The 16221-nt window shown below is 42.2% G+C and overlaps 2 protein-coding genes across 2 annotated transcripts; both read left to right on the top strand.

Moving 5' to 3' along the window:
* Positions 1-31: 31 nt before the first annotated feature.
* Positions 32-12668, top strand: Vps13B (vacuolar protein sorting 13B). Its single transcript, XM_088046426.1, has 27 exons — positions 32-196; positions 246-351; positions 396-573; positions 619-703; positions 751-932; positions 980-1190; positions 1237-1373; positions 1423-1818; positions 1865-2105; positions 2157-2472; positions 2517-2994; positions 3041-3430; positions 3479-3645; positions 3697-3826; positions 3875-4036; positions 4085-5838; positions 5888-6043; positions 6092-8489; positions 8535-8796; positions 8842-9214; positions 9262-9423; positions 9470-9853; positions 9900-10466; positions 10514-10759; positions 10804-11757; positions 11806-11992; positions 12042-12668. Exons 2-27 carry the CDS (start codon positions 265-267, stop codon positions 12623-12625), a joined length of 11187 nt encoding a protein of 3728 aa, XP_087902552.1. The 5' UTR covers positions 32-196; positions 246-264; the 3' UTR covers positions 12626-12668.
* Positions 12669-12901: 233 nt separating this feature from the next.
* Nelf-A (Negative elongation factor A) lies at positions 12902-15764 on the top strand. The gene is made up of 7 exons (XM_088046340.1): positions 12902-13155; positions 13293-13547; positions 13598-13775; positions 13824-14015; positions 14066-14212; positions 14835-15169; positions 15222-15764. Exons 1-7 carry the CDS (start codon positions 12946-12948, stop codon positions 15546-15548), a joined length of 1644 nt encoding a protein of 547 aa, XP_087902466.1. The 5' UTR covers positions 12902-12945; the 3' UTR covers positions 15549-15764.
* The last annotated feature ends 457 nt before the right edge of the window (positions 15765-16221 follow it).

The raw sequence follows: 16221 nt of genomic DNA, 5'->3' as shown, positions 1-16221 counted from the left end.
GTTCTAAAATTTTCCCCAAGCTGCCAATTTTGAGAGAGAAAAACTGATAAGTGTCAGAAATTGATAAGTCTGACGTTTTGACGAGACATTTTTTGTGTTATTTACATAAATATTCCCATTTTTGTTGTCACTGAATGAGGTATGGGGTGTGTGGAAAGAACATGATGACCAGGCATGGGAGATAATTTCCTTTTCCGTAAATAATAATTTGTGGTGTTTTTAAGATTATTTAAACGATTTTGTAGGTACTGAAAACCTCCTGATATGTTCAAGCTAGAGTCCTACATAGCACCTATTTTACTCAGTTATGTTGATAAGTACATAAAAAATTTACGACCGGAAGATTCACAGGTGAATAAAACCTTTCAGACTCAGGATCTAAAATAAAATTGTAGGTGTCATTATGGGGCGGTGACGCATCTTTCCACAACTTGGATCTACGATTAGAAGTTCTGGAGCATGAATTACAGTCCCCTTTTAGTTTTATTTCAGGCCACATCAGGGAGCTTTTAATACATGTGCCATGGACAAAACTGACTTCAGAGCCTATAACCATCACCATCAACACCATCGGTATATTTTCACTGAAAATTTCCTCATACTGACTAGTAATTTCAGAGTGTGTTTTAAAACTGAAAGATGGAAATGATGGCGTTGCCTCTGACGCCTCACCAGCTAAAGAGCGACCAAGAACAAGAACAAGGTGAAATTGCAACTTTGTCTTAACTGTAATAACTTTTTTCAATGCAGTAAAGAAGTGGAGGCGCCCCCAAACTACGTCCAATTACTCATCAACAAAATAGTCAACAATATTAAGATATTTTGCAACAATGTCATTTTAAAATACGTTGAAGAAGACATTGTTCTTTCCATGAATGTCAAGCACTTGAAAGTAGAGTCTTGTAACGAGAAATGGGAGGCTTGCTATGCAGGTCTGACTCGTTTTCACTTTTCGGTTTAATTTTATTCCATTTTGTAGATATTTCCCCGACTCATGTCATCATGAGGAAAGTTATAACAATCAATGACTTAACAGTTTGCTTAGACAAACGAAATGCCTCTGGGAAAATCGATTTCTACCAAGAACCCATGTTGTACCGTTGCTCCATGACCATGCATTTATTAAGGACTTATAATGCGTCGACGTCCAACAAGACGTCGTTGACACGTCTCGATGTTTATTGCAACAAGTGAGGAATCTTTGAATCGTAAATTTTATTATCTTGAGTTTTGCAGAATGGAATTCAGCATGACGGAGCAACAAGTGCCTATGTTCATGCGACTATTAATGTTACTAATGGCTCTGCAGCAAAAACAACTAAAATCCATCAACGAATCGCAGGAGAGTTTAGTCGCCGGTCAAGAACACAGAGGTTTTTTGATTTCCACAAAAAAATTAGAATCTCCTTTGTCGTTTTCCAGAAAATGCAGCTGGTACCGAATCATGGACGGGTTGGGCTTGGTCTTATGTCTCTTACGTTTTACCAACGCAATGGGATGAAGAGAACGAGAACCATCAGTTCTTAAACGAATTCGGACACATCGTACAAATTGGGTTTTACGTCGATAACGCGTCTCTCACATTCAAAGTATCGGAAACTAGTCATGACAAAGGGTACTACAGTCAGAAAAAAATCCGCTACCATCCATTTCTTACCCTTCAACTACAAGGGATTTACATGGAAGTGATCTCAATAGCGAGGAGATGGTCCAACATGATGTTTGGTATCAGCGAGATTTTGCTGCTACCGGTGGGGCCCTGCAGTTGCGCTTATCCTGAAGCTCTAGATTCTACTGTCTATCCGTATTTATCAATAGGTACTCTACTTTTTGTTGTTTCGTGTTTCTGAAGATGTGACTTTAGGATCTCAGTCTTGTGGCCATAAAAGCAACTCTCTTTTTGATGCGGAAGCTGTGGAAAACAACGGTTTGGGGCAGTTTAGAAACTACAACGCAAACTGGGAGTTTCACATGTTTACCAACACTGAGGCGGTTCTTTTAGAGCGAACTCCGGCCTTCGCTTGCGATTTTGTGTATCAGATGGAAATCCCCGAAGACGCCAACAGCGATATTTTGTCGGACTTGGGAAGCAATTTGGAGTATAGGTCAGTTCAATACCAAAAAAAATGAGAATCAATGAATCTTTCGCTTTACAGCAACATGGCAGAAAAAGCGTCCTGTCGCCTTTACATCGCCCCCCTAAAATTCCGCGTGTGCTCCGGTTTTTTCCATCGCACCAGCACTCTGAGTGTTGCAGCCTCAACTTATGATTACCCTCCTTATTTCATCCCCAAACCCGAGCCTCTGCTCCAAGACCTATTACCAGCATCAGAAGAAGACTTTGATGCTTTAAACGAATTTATCCCCAGTCGCACTCTTCAAATTATGCTCTTTGAGCCTGTGATAGAACTACAGTTTATGGACCATCCATTTTTTCAGCCAACGAAATCGAATTTATTTAAAAAAACGAAGGTAAACTCTCGTATTGTTTTCGTTGACTCATTTATTAGTTCCAGAAACGTTCAGCTCCGGGGACTAGCATTCAATTGGAGAAACTCCCGAAGATTACTATTGAAAGCAAATTGATTGAAATGAGCGTGTTAAATCCGATGTATGTAAACAGACTCGTGCACACGACGTGTCAGTTACCGGAGCCCCCGCAGAAGATGTTCGACGCTTGTTTTGTTAACGTAACTGTGAACGTCGTCGGACTGTGTAGTCGCTTATTTTTGAAACCGAATAACCACACGACACTCATTGTTCCTTTCAATCTGTCATATCAGAGCAAAAGTATTATTAGTCCTCAGTATTGGATAAAACCTGATATTATGCACACCGAAATGAATTTTCACTCGGAAAGCCTCACTTTCAACTGCACTAAAGCCAAACTCATAGTTGTGTCTCATTTAATTAATAACGTCCTGAAACAGACGAACACTGGCCTGAAGTCTTTGAGATACACGTCTTTGTTGTACGACGCCAGTAAGGATTATGGTAAAAACGAATTAGGATCTTTTCCGATTTTAACAAGTCTTTCCAGCAATGCCGTACTTGGAGCTCTACGTGGAAGGAATCCGATTCAAAAAAGTCTGTACAAACACCACTGTCTCCATAGACGTCGCGTTGGAATCAGTAAAAGCCTTCATTTTTGAATCGAACGAAAGCCGCCACGATAAACAAATCCCAGCGACGAATATCCAGCAAGTGCTGTTCTTGTCGGGACCGGAACCCAAAACTGGGAAGAAAACTAGTTCTAGTGAAGAACTTCCGCTTTTTATGGCAACTGTGCAGTACCCTCTAAAGCCGGAGTCGCAAGCTCATCCTTCCTTGGTCATATTTAACTTACAAGAAATTAACGTGTGTGTAGATCCTTTAGTTTGTAAGTGGCTGCTTTATCATCCTTTGAAAATTGGAGTTCATCGAACAGACGGTGGGTATTTCTTAGTTGTGTAACATTATACTAAAAATAAGATCGTAGAGCATCATCTTTATAAGAGTTTGAGCTATAGTGAAGTCTATGGAAGTGTGTCTGAAACTCAAAGGCGGAGCGGGACGCAAATCGAGTCGGTTCATAGCAGTTCCGACAGGGATATTGTTTATGGGCACCAGAAGCTTCCGGTGATCGAAGAAGAAGAGGAAGTCGACGTAAGTTTTTTTCTTATATACATCCCAGAGGCTTAAATTGTGTAATTTTAGCTTCAAGAGAAGATCTACGACTTCCTGAAAACGTGGCACCCAGTTTGGAAGACAATGCTCTTAAGCGGACATGTCTCCCAGTGTATTATTTATTTCCCGATGGCTTCCATCTCCGCTGTTGGCTCTCAAGGTACTCCGCCTCATTTGTCGTTTCTTTCGTTAAAAATGTTAATTTCAGGCGTCGAGGAAGCGGTAAAAGAGGCCTTAAACAAACAACTCGTGCCTAACGTCATGGTCATCACTCTCCCCCACGCTAATATCCACAGTGCGCAAAAACACAACATTGTGAAGTACTTAAAAAATTTACCAGTCAAACTCCCTGACACGATCTGGAATGGAGGTAAGTTTTCCCCCTGAAAACCAACTTCACACGTTTTAATTTACTTAGACAGGTCCAGTTTTCCGTGGACGATGTCCATATCAGACCTAAACTGCTACTCCATGGAGCACAAGAAAGAAATAACGTTTTTAAAAACAGTTGGAATAAGCGCAACGGTTGGTTTGTCCACCAAAAGTGATAAAACTCCCGATTTTAACACTCCTCTTGAAAACTCTCTGGGAAGTCTCGGAGTTTATGTGCACATTGATGTTACTCCCATTATCATAAAAGTTTCCGAGGCCCAGATGTATCTTTTCGCGAGTCTGATGTACGGTTTAACGGACTTTTTTAATAGTTTAACACCGAAGAAGAGCGCAGAGTCTCAAAAAGTACAGGAGACTATCCCGTCTATTGTCACAGTTGCGAGTCCTTCTTTATCACCAACGGCGAAAGACAACACTCTTGATAACACGAGTGGGACAATACCGGCTCCTGACACCACCGATAATGTTACTAACAATGAAAATGTTAAACTAACGGCTTGGGTTCAGTGGACGATTACGAAATTTTCAATTGAGTTGCTCTCGCACGAAGAAACGAAGTTGGTGATTGACGTGGAAGATATCGTGAGCTCTCTCGACTACCAGAACGTGTACTTAAAAATGAAGAGCAAGATTGGTTCGATTTCCATTCAACACTATAAACGCGCTTCCGAGAAGGCGAAATGGCAACGAGGGCCGTTTTGTGGCGTCGTTATGAGACTTCGCGAAGACGTCCCTGTTGAAAAAAGACCGGAAGAGAGTGGTTTTATTGGGATTACCATAACTAGAGCTAGTAGTCACCACACTCACAACCTCTGGGGTGCTCTTCAGAAGACTCCAAAAGAAAAGCGCGCTCAACCTCCACCGACATCCTCCTCGCGGTTTATAACAGAGATCGTGGTTAGTATCCAACCCATTGACGTGGTTCTGTCGCTCAAAACTCTGTTGGGTTTCTACTCCATCGTGACTCCTTTTCTTGGTAACGTAGAGGAAAGTCAGACTGAGATCCAACAGAAAACAACGCCGTGGTTTACCAACCAGACTCTCCCTCTGACGTACTTAGAATGTCACGAAATTCGGGTGATTGTACCATCGATGGAACTTTCAGGAAGCGGAAGCAACCACGACGTCTTTGTCGTGCAAGTTGAAAAGATCAGTTTGAGTCCTCTGGTGGTAAATCCCATCTGTCGGACTCCTCTAAGACCTGATATATACAGACAAGCCGCACAAGCGAGAGTGCTGACGATTCCAGGAAGCGAACTTGAAGATCGCCAGTACCAATTAGATGTCGCTGGAATGTCTGTTAGCTCCACGACTTGGAAAGATTTGGATCAAGTTTTGAACATGAGAGGAAATCTCGTCAGAGGGATCAGTGAGAATCCAGCTCTGGAATGGAATAATTTGAAACAAGGAAAATTGAGCATTGTTCCCATTCTCAACTTGAAACAAGTCGTGGATAAGTTTGACATTAGCGTCGTTGCTGCCCCCATTATGGTGTACAAAAACGAGATCATCTGCAGCAGTTCTTTTGAAATCAACTTCGTTTCTGACATCGCGATTTTCTTATCGCTTGATCAACTCAAACTAGCCTCGGCTTTGCTGCACGAAGTTTCACTCCCTTTGACTGAAATCGAGTTCAAAGGAGCAGAGTTCACTTATCCGTACACGAGATTCGATTTTCTTCAGGAAGATCTTGAGACTGAACTAACTGAATTTTATAAAGACTCCGGGATTGATACGTCAGAGATTCGAAGTCAGTTTTCATCGAAATCAGCGATGCCGGTAAAATCGTAGCCGCCAGTCAAATTTGTTCTAAATTCTGTGTTTGCAGGCAACCAAAGAAGTGCAAAAGGTGGTGGCACCTCCTAGTGAAATCCCTCAGGAGGTGCTTTTCACAGCTGGAAAAATCTCGTGTTGTTTGTATCAGTTCTGCGTCACCCAGAGCATTCAAGGAATGCACAGGAGCAAAAAGGGGAGATATCTTGATGTAAGTTCCACAAGTTCTATGGGATTCAAATAAGACTTTCCCTTTCAGGAGGAAGATCGGAACTACGAAGCTTCCGAAGAAGAAAGCGTCGACGAAGCCATCAAAAGCCACAAGAAGTACGTGCCGTTAGTATACTTCTTTGTTTCTCAACCCAACATTTACACCTCAACCCAACAACTGGCAGCGACCACTCACTTGTCTTGTTTCGATTTTGGCATCAAGCTCAGTGATCCCAGTTGTGGTCCCACGTCCTCGGTACCAACAGCCCAAAATTTTTCGTTAGATTTGATAACAACGCGCTCTGGAAATCCTGATCATATAACCGGGATACCACCCGCTTTCTTAACTCTGAAGTGCACCAAGGAGCACAACAAATCCACTAATTTGCAAATTGAGCTATCAAGACCAACGAAGATTGTGTTTTCCGTCCCGAAGATAACATCTCTATTGACTTTAAAGAACAAAATTGTTGAAAGTTTCCCGACTATGGCGAAAGAAGTTGTCGTGGAACCAGAATCGGAGGAAGTTTCGGCTTTTCGGCGCCTTAAAGAGAGTTTGAAAGGGATCGATTCGATTCAGGTGGCATCGGACCAATTGGTACTAGTTCTAGAGACTGAGCATAACCTGAGCGCGAGTCTCGTTATTAACCGGACGAAAAACAAGTTGTTCTTATCGGAGCGTCCTGAGAAAATCCACAATTTCTCTTCTTTTGACTGCGTGGCCTTCTCTGTCACGTACGATAACGTCCAACGACTCCTCTTGAATCCGTGGAGCATCTCCATTGAATTTAGTGCGATTTTAGAGTCGTGGCAGAGCACTGATAGCCCCCAAATCCACCTCGCTGTTGATAGCGACTGCTTGATGTTGGATATTAGCTCAGAGCAGATCGTTTTTGTCGAAAAAATCGTGAAGGAACTCTCTGAATTCGCGTCGTACTTCGCCTCGGACACCATTCCAGAGAAAGTCCCGGTACCAGCGGCAATCCCAGAGAAAGATCAGCATTACAAAGACGATTTAAGAGCTGGCGCTTTTCAGTTCATTGAAGCCAGTAATGGAAACAGCGAAGAGTTACCGCTACCATACCAAGTTATGTTTTGGAACTACAAAGAGATCAACGCTATGGCGTGGCGGTACCCGCAACCGCGCGCTCTTACCAAAGTCAGGATTTTTCCAGTACCACTGGAGATTTCGATCGATCCACAGCCTTGTCAAGTCACTTGTAATTTACAATACTGGTCGGAGTACCACTGCGCGTACATTTCATATGCGCAGTTTAACCTGTCAGAGAGTGAAGTTTGTTATCTTACTTTACCGAAAACTGAGCCTCAGAGAGCGGTTGCGTACATATGGCGGGTTGTTTTGACTACTTTAGACATGGATGGGGTACGACTCGGGAGGAATTTGATTTCACCGCGAGCTTTAGCGGCGTGTATGCGCATTGATTCGTACTTTAACAAAGCGATAGTACCGAATCTTACCATGGCTTTGTACGTTTCAAAGTTGGAGGTTTCGCTGATCAACAGTTTGAATAAGCGTGCGGTGGTACTACCCACTTGCTTGAAACAGTACTCTTCGGATCAAGCGCTACCGGAAACTCACTGTTTTTTCAAAGTTACTTGGAGCAACCTGAGACAACACTTGGCGAGTTGGGACATGAAAATGTTTTACATGGACTTGAGTACCACCATGAGGTGCACAGTTCTCGATTACACATTTTTAACGGAACAGACACTTCTTGATCAATTTTCTTTTAAACTGGAAGGGAATTTGGCGAAGAAGTTGTCGTGTAGTTTAGTCTCAACTCCCATTCGCATTGTTTGTGGACCAACAATCGCCCACACTTTGAGTGTCAACGCTCAACTGTGGAGCCAAAACGTGAAATCCATCGACGCGGAGGAAACAGACTTTGTGGTTTTTACAAGATACGTGGTTTGCAACGACACTAACATTAATTTGAGGTTCGGACAACTAACCACAGACGAAGACATCTTATTGCCGAGTCGCTGCTTCCATTTGTATTGTTGGAGGTCGCAGAAGCACAAACGTAAACTAAAAGTGGCCTTCGAGGAACGTGGTTGGTTGTGGTCGCAACCCTTCAGAGTTGACGAGGAGGGCACTCAGTCCATCGTCATCAGCGCGGAGAATAACTTAAACGTTATTATTAGTGTGAAGTCGCTTTCCACGACCCAGAAACAGATTATCATCGGTGGTCAGTTTGTCATCGCCAACATGTTGCTGGAGCACTTCGAATTCAAAGTGAAACGAAGGGAGATGAGGAGAGCGCCATGTCATGTTTTGGGTGGGAAGACTATCACTCCTTCGATGTTTATTGATGATCGAGCCAACTACTTCTTTCGCTTGAGGTTCTACGGGTTGGAGTCAGCCTGGACTGGGGATATTCCGCTTATGGAACATACAAAAGGAGCGCAGCCTTGGTTGGTCAAAGGTAAGGACTATCTGAAGAAGTCTTCGTGGTAACTGTTGATTTTAGTACCGCTGCAAGAACGCGATCAGTTCCTCAGCATCTGGTGTCATATCGTCGTCCAAAACTGCCAGAAAGGAAAACGAATCCTTGCAATGTTGTGGCCGCTTTTTATGGTCAAATCTAATTTACCCATCACTTCTAACATTCACATTGAAACTCCAACTCTGGACGTGCATTTGGACTCAACAGTGGAGGGCAAAGGAGAGCTGCAACAACTTTATTGCCCAGGGACTGTCGACCATTCGCATCAACTCACTTTTCAGTTGCAGTAAGACCGAATGGGGGGAAAACCAGAAGTAATTTTTTATTCCAGCGATGGTACTTCGTTGTCTGATTCTTACATTCCGCTGAACTACAGTCTGGTGGACCAACAGAAGTTCTTTAAAAAGGCTGATAAAGAGAATATCGATGAAATTATCGATAGTTTGCGGGAGTTTAACGTGTCGAAGTGGCCGTATTTTGGTGAGGATTTCGAGAATGTTGAGTGGATCGTGGACGAGCAACCACAGACTGCCATACAAGTGAGGTACCAAAACGCGTGTTTATACTCAAGCGCGCTGACAGTGGAACTGTTACCGTGGTGTCTGCTGGTTAACACTTTTGGTTGCCCCATTTCTTTGCTCATGAATGGGACAGAACTCTGCAAGATCCCGCAGTATGGAATAGTAGCGCCTCCTCAACTCGATGTAAGTTTTCTTGCAACTAATTAAGTAGTACGATGGTTTTTGTTAAGGATAACTTTCATCTGGGTGTTGACACCGGAAACGGTTGGTCCTACTCGCCGCCTCTCCAACTGGCGACTTCCGACTGGAGCCAAACCTTCTACATGCCGAAAATTTCAGGAACTCTACCACCAGAAGGGAATATTAAAACAGTCATCACATCAGATTCCAACGTAAGAACGCCTCTTTTATTCCCAAAACTACATGAAATTATTCAAGGTTGCGATGGTGTCTATCACGAGTAGCCAATCCGACCAAGTCCGCCTTCTCAGAGTGTCTTCGTCCCACGTCTTCAGCAACTACCTCATAAATCAGATCCAAGTTCTTTGCTTAGCGGTCCCGGATTGGAACACCGTGTTCGATTTCCCTTCAAATGTGGAAAAAATCTCTTTTTCCGTGGCCCCCCAGTTGGATAAAACCAACTCTGGGATTTCAATCATACGCTGGTTTGCTTTGGACTCCGATAACGGCGATGTTAACACGAATTACATCTTTTACATGTCGTTCTGTTTCCATAGTAAATACGGGTGGTCATGTCCGGTGCGCGTGGACGACAACGTCTCAAGAAGGAGCATTTCAGTCCGAACCTCTGGAAAAAAATCCGTAAGTCGTACAAATCGTAACAACCATAACACTGCGTTTCTTGTAGATTCCTCTAGTGCTGACGTCTCAAGAACGCAAAGGCCAAATCTTCTTGTCGTTGTTCCACGACGACTGTCCCCAGACTACGATTGATAACAGAAGCTCCGTTAATTTACACTGCGCGCAGGCGGTTAGTGACGGTTCCATAGCCCATGAGTCGCGTCATTTTGAATGGTTTACCAAACTGGAACGCGGAACCACAGTATGTTACTCCATGCCCTTCGTCTCCGAGAAGTTCCCAGAGTTGCCTCAAACGTGCTTCAGTGAGAAAATCGTTTTTGCAGTTCATTGCAAAGACAACCCGAAATCTTCCCAAACTTCTGTTAACGAAATCTTGGAGGCTTTCACGTGGTCAACTCCTGTGAGCATCCTCAGCGACTCCGAACAGTTCGTTAAAATCCCCAATTTTGGCGACGTGAAGATTGTTGTGAAAGTGACGACTTTCACGACGTTGATCACGATTGACTCTGTGAGCGACTTTGAAATCAATGCTATCGATATTCGGGGGCGCTTATCAAAACATGAACTGGAAACTGTCTTGGGGAAGTCTGGGACGGAGGAAAACCGGTCGAAGGTAAGAGAAAAATTAGGTTGTTTTAGTTTCTTGATTGAATCTTATAGGATTTGGAGAGGTTTCCACCCCCTGGTTCTTCTTTTATGGAAAAAAGTTTTTCAAAATCGTCGCTGTACAAATCGCTGTTTGTTCAAACCATACCAATGGAGCAAGGTTGGGAACTGATAGAACTCTTCGCGTACTTAAAATCCTTCAGCATCGTATTTCTGGATGACTATAATGACGATCTGGAGAAGAACGCCGTGGTCAGTTTCACTCTTGATGACATCGGGTTTGAGGCCCAACAAATCGAGGTATTTCTTATTGTTGCTTGGACCTTTCTAACTCATTTTTTCAGAACTTAAACATCTCAATTTGCATATTGGACATTCAGTTCGATAACGAGCTCTACACCAAAGAGTCGTACGACTTTCCTGTGGTCCTCGTGAGTCAAGAGAACAAGCCGAAAAGCACGACTAATTTGCTGGAGCGAAGAGCCAAAGACTTAATTAAAAACATCAAAGACGAAAATTTGTTAATTGTGGACGTGGTGATCGAAACCTGCATGGACGGTGTAAGAAAAATGAAAATAACAGGCGTTCGTGATATTAAAGTGAAAATAAATCCTCTCTCAATTTACGTTGAGGACCTCTACATCAACAAACTTATTGAATATTTCAACCATCTCTTCCCGTTGAAGTTGCCAGTTGCGCCGAAACAAGACCTTCCAAACACAAACGCCGTGTCTGTGAAGGTTCCTGAGATAGTCTTCTGGAATTCCTTCGTCATGGCGCGTCCTCTGAGCTTGAGGAATATAACCATCGAACCATTATCTCTTCTTCTCTCCGTACATTCATCTCTTAAGATGTACATAGCTTTGGATCAGTCGCCTCTGCAGTTTGGGAGGTTTGAAAGACGGCGGCTCTTGACCACTCCTTATAGACTGGGACACGCAATGACCATGCATTACTTATCCGGAGCAATTTTCGGTGCTGGTTGGGTCGTCAGTTCTTTGGAACTCCTTGGAAGTCCCAGTGGTTTAGCCCGTGCGATGGGCACAGGTTTACGCGATTTTATTAACCTACCGTACAGAGGTTTGATACAAGGACCATGGGCGTTTCTGGCGGGGGTCACCCATGGCTCAGCCTCTCTAATGAAGCATGTAACTGCGGGTACTTTACAATCCGTCACTAAATTAGCGTCAAGTGTCGCGAGAAATCTAGACCGACTTACTTTGGACGAAGAACACTTGAAGCGAACTGAAGAGCAGAGAAGACTGAAGCCTCAAGGAGTCACTCAAGGGTTTATGCTGGTATGGTCACAATTCGTGTAATTATTCATAGATTATGATCGTTTTTAGGGTTTAACGGGTTTGGGCATCAGTTTATTAGGGGCTGTGGGTGGAATCGCCCATCACCCCTTACAGTCGCTCATGGCTGATGGGGCATCGCCCCGATCTTTGGCAGCTGGAGTTGGTTTGGGGCTCGTTGGAGTTTTCACGAAGCCCCTGAGTGGGGCTGCTGAGCTAGTCGCATTGACCGGACAAGGTAAAGTTTTTATCCCCAACTTTTGAGTTCATAAAACTGTTTTTTTTAGGGCTTCTGCAAGGCGCTGGGTGGAACCCTCTACCCCAACCCCGCAACGACATTGCAAACTTAAACCTCACAGATCCCAATGCTCCAATAAAATACGAGTGGAAGATACTTAATTCCATTTCCTACAAAAACGTCTTGTATGTAACAGAAGCTACAATGTTCAACAACACGGACTTTAAAGGAGTTGCTTTAGTTTTAACCTGTGATGCTTTAATTATAGTAAATCTTGACGTCGACGAAGTGAAAAGGATAATAAGTTTAGCGCAAGTTCAAGTGGTTGTGAATGAGCATGATCCTACGCATATTTGCTTCAGAATAATGAAGAAAACTGAAGAAGAGAATGTGGTAGAAATGGATCCTGCGTGTAGAGCTCGCGTTGCTGATTATGTGAGAAGTACAGCGAGTTTGTTGCAACTTCCGGGGGAAACGAGTCGCGATCATTCCGATTTAAGTGCTCAACATTTACAAGATGATAGCAATGAACAGATTAATTGTTATGTGAACCCGCAAAACAGAGATTACTTTGTTTGTTTACTATCATTAGCTAAACATTTGAACAGTAATTTTAGTTTTTCTGTATTATAAATTTTAATAATGTTAATAAAACACGAAGAAGTCACGAAGCAAACATAGATTTATTTTTTTACAAGCAATTAGAAATCAAAGTACAAAAAATTAATGTTTTCGTAAATTATTTTTTATTGTTTTTTATTAATAGACGTGGCAGTAACAGCAAAACAAATTTTGGACAAGTAGGAACTGTGTAATTTATAATCCTTTTAAAAATTTATAATAAAATAAAACAATTTTGAAAAATCTAGGGATTTTTTTTTCCCCACGTACCGTCAGCAACACGTTTGTTTGTGTTCGTTCGGTTGGCAATCCTGATGTAAACTAAAGGCAAAATGGCGAATGTGCGTGACAGTGATACGTCTTTATGGTTACACAATAAATTGGGAATTTCGAATGATTCTTGGACTGGAGGCTCAATATGTTCGCAGCTAAACGCAGAAGTACTGAGGAACATCAAAGACTGTTTTCCAGACCTTCAGACGCAAGTCAAATTAAAACTGTTATTAAGTTTTTTCCACATCCCGCGCAGGAACCTGGAAGAAGTATGTTCACTTAAAACTCTCAAATTTAACGTTTCCTCACTGTTAACATCCTAGTTGTACTCTTTGAGAACGTATCTAACAATCTAACACGAATCAAAGTTGTTTGAGGTTATGATCCTTACCTCCAATTCTTTCAGTGGAAACTAGAGCTAGAACAGATCCTAGACGTTGCTGTAGCCGATTCCGAATTGTGGGTTGCTATGTTAGCTGAAGCTTTGAAAACGTACCCAGCGACAGGTTCTTTAAACACAGAAATCTCAGACCTTGATGAAGTCAGACCTATTTTCACTGATTTAGTGACAGATTTAAAGAAATTAGTGAGAAGACAAGCTGAACATGTGATGCTGCCTATGGAATGTCACTATTTGAACAAATCAGCGCTCATCTCTGTTGTAAGTCGTATTTTTAGATAGTAGACACAAGTCACATGAGTGTTTATTAGGTTGGTCATAAACAAGAGCCCACTAAACATTTCACCATCAAAAAGAAACAGAAATCTGCAGTTCTTCGCGCCGATCTTCTACAAAAATCGTCGGATGCTGCTTCTAATCTTAAGAAGTCTTCAGCTCCTGTTATTCCAGTTAGATCAAGAGGAATGCCGAGGAAAATGACTGACACAAGTAATGATCAACTGAGTCCCAAGCAGTTTTGTAATTTCTCCATTGTAGCACCATTAAAAGGAATTCCAAGCAGGGTACCCACTTCAGGGTTTAGATCAGGTGTTTTGAACAACAACCTGAACAATAGGCCTCCTTTGGCGCGGTTAACAGCAGGACGCAAAGAAGGAGGGGTTAAATTGCTCGATATCGCAGACCAACCCTTAGGATACGCTGCTGCTAAGAAAAGGAAAAAGATGCAGGGTACGATCCTGGATCATAGATCCACAAAGTTTTTCATGCTTTTTTTGTAGAAATGGAAGATGCAAAGAAAAATGTGGAAAACACTGCCTTACAAAGTCCACCTCCTGTTACAGGAGCCACTCCAGACTACGCCGCTGGACTCAGTTCCACGCCAGCGTATGCACCGCCAACGCCTCAACCAATTCTTACACCAACTAGTGAGTACAAATGCGAGGATTTGCACTTCTTAAACTTGCAACTTCTACTACTGACGTAATACATTCATACACATTTGACTCGCGAAAACTTGAAATTTAAGAAAAAACAAAATAAAAAAAAGTGTCCCTCGGCAAAATTCTAACCAAAAAACTCGGATCGAAAAGTGGAACGATTTCCACTGGGTTGATAATTGAAAAAGCGCAAATCGTATTAAACTGTACGGTGTTAAATTGCCAATTTTCAAAAAATTTTCTCTCGAAAATAGAAGCCCCACCACCAAAAAGCCGCGACACGTGCTTAACAAAATTCAAAGCAGAGTGCATAAAAAAAATTAACACACGATTTTGAGTTTTCCTTGTAAGAGTTTAAAAAGATTGCCTTATCACAACGGTAAAATTTTAATTTTTATGGTCGCAACTTAATAGCTCAAAACAGTACAAAAACGTGACCGCATTGGGTTTTCGCAATGACCGTAAAACGCGCAGATTATTTCAATTATCGGCCATGAGTTATGACTATGAGTACAAAAACTCAATTAGTATGTTTTTAGAATCATGACGAGGCAATTTGCGTAATTTTATACGTTGTTATTTTTTTATTAAAAGTGTGTTATTTTTGCAGCCGCGTCTTCCATTTTAACAACCGTAACCCAGGCTGTGCCCGCCGTGGTTACAACCGTAACGACAACGCAAATAACAGCCCCAACAACAGTAAAATTAGCCACAACCCCCACAGCACAGATAACACCGACGATGCGTCCAGTCCCTCCTCTGTTGGCGACAACGCCCGCTGGTCAACGTACCATTTTAACGGACCAGTCGGGAAAGACCATTGGGCAAGTTTCAAATATCGCGATAGCCCAGCGAACGACCCAACCCACGCAAACTGTGACGCATATAAGGATACAGCCTCAGACGACGTCGAATGCACTTCAGAGACGCGGTCTCGCTTTGACGGTTTGTTGGAGAAATAATAAAATTGCAGGGATGTTATTTTTTCGTGTTGTAGAGAGAACAAATGTTGGAAGCGCAAGATATGTTCCGTACAGCGAACAAAGTGACAAGGCCGGAGAAGGCGTTGATTTTGGGATTTATGGCAGGATCAAGGGATAATCCGTGTCCTCATTTGGGGAACATTGTTACTATAAAGTTGTCAGAAGACCAAGAGAATGTCTTGCAACCTGATGATACTTATTTGACGATGTTGGCAGAGACGCATTTCCAAATGAATTATAATAATGGGGAGTGGAAGAGGATTAAAAAGTACAAACACATTGAGAATGTTGTTGACCAGTTGCCGCAGAACACCCCCACTCCGACTGTTATAGGGAATTAAGATGTTTTAAACGAGATTTTGTTGTTATTTAATAAGCATATAACTTGATTTTATCATAATATTCATTGTCGCTGAGTAGATATTTATTTACCGTTTATATAGTGTATAAATCGAATTATGACGTTTTTGCCAGTTCCACTGGTCGAATGTTAAGTTTGCTGTACAAATTCATTTTTTGTATATATTGTAATATATAAAAATAAACCCTCAAAAGCACCCCCAGTTTCATTTCAAACTACCCTCTTCGTCACCCAAACTATGCATAAACTAATGTTTAGACCCGTGCTACATATTTGAAAACACCACCCCAGTTACTCCCATGTGATTGCCACAGGAGTCCACACATAATTACGTCTACTTGTGCCCCAAGCGGGTTTACCATTACTGTGTAAATGAGGTTTGAAGGAGACATGAATGACAAGTTTTTTTTGAGCACTTCGGTATGAAAATGAGAATTATGCGCCGGCTCTGGAAAGGTTAAAAAATGTGTTTTCCTCCGTGGTCTTGTGTAATTGAGTGTCATTTTCGGATGAAATACAACATGCTCATGCTGTCGGGTTTAGCAGATTTCCTATCTATTTGCAAAGCTGGAGAAACAACGTTTAATATTAATGACCATAAAATTTAGACGAGTTATTGTTAGATTATTACGATTTTGTGGAAATGGAAATGT

The sequence above is a fragment of the Gnatocerus cornutus genome, chromosome 9 (assembly GCF_029298725.1).
Source record: "Gnatocerus cornutus isolate USDA-ARS CGAHR chromosome 9, icGnaCorn1.1, whole genome shotgun sequence".
Lineage (NCBI taxonomy): Eukaryota > Metazoa > Arthropoda > Insecta > Coleoptera > Tenebrionidae > Gnatocerus > Gnatocerus cornutus.
This window is presented reverse-complemented; position numbering and strand designations above follow the sequence as displayed.

What these genes read in the sequence shown, in the direction of transcription:
- Vps13B (XM_088046426.1), top strand. Translation starts at nt 265, where the DNA reads ATGTTCAAGCTAGAGTCCTACATAGCACCTATTTTACTCAGTTATGTT. An exon ending in TACGACCGGAAGATTCACAG is followed by an intron (nt 352 to 395) that starts GTGAATAAAACC and finishes ATAAAATTGTAG; the next exon opens with GTGTCATTATGGGGCGGTGA. An exon ending in CTCCGCTGTTGGCTCTCAAG is followed by an intron (nt 3,827 to 3,874) that starts GTACTCCGCCTC and finishes TGTTAATTTCAG; the next exon opens with GCGTCGAGGAAGCGGTAAAA.
- Nelf-A (XM_088046340.1), top strand. Translation starts at nt 12,946, where the DNA reads ATGGCGAATGTGCGTGACAGTGATACGTCTTTATGGTTACACAATAAA. An exon ending in AATCAGCGCTCATCTCTGTT is followed by an intron (nt 13,548 to 13,597) that starts GTAAGTCGTATT and finishes AGTGTTTATTAG; the next exon opens with GTTGGTCATAAACAAGAGCC. An exon ending in GACGCGGTCTCGCTTTGACG is followed by an intron (nt 15,170 to 15,221) that starts GTTTGTTGGAGA and finishes TTCGTGTTGTAG; the next exon opens with AGAGAACAAATGTTGGAAGC.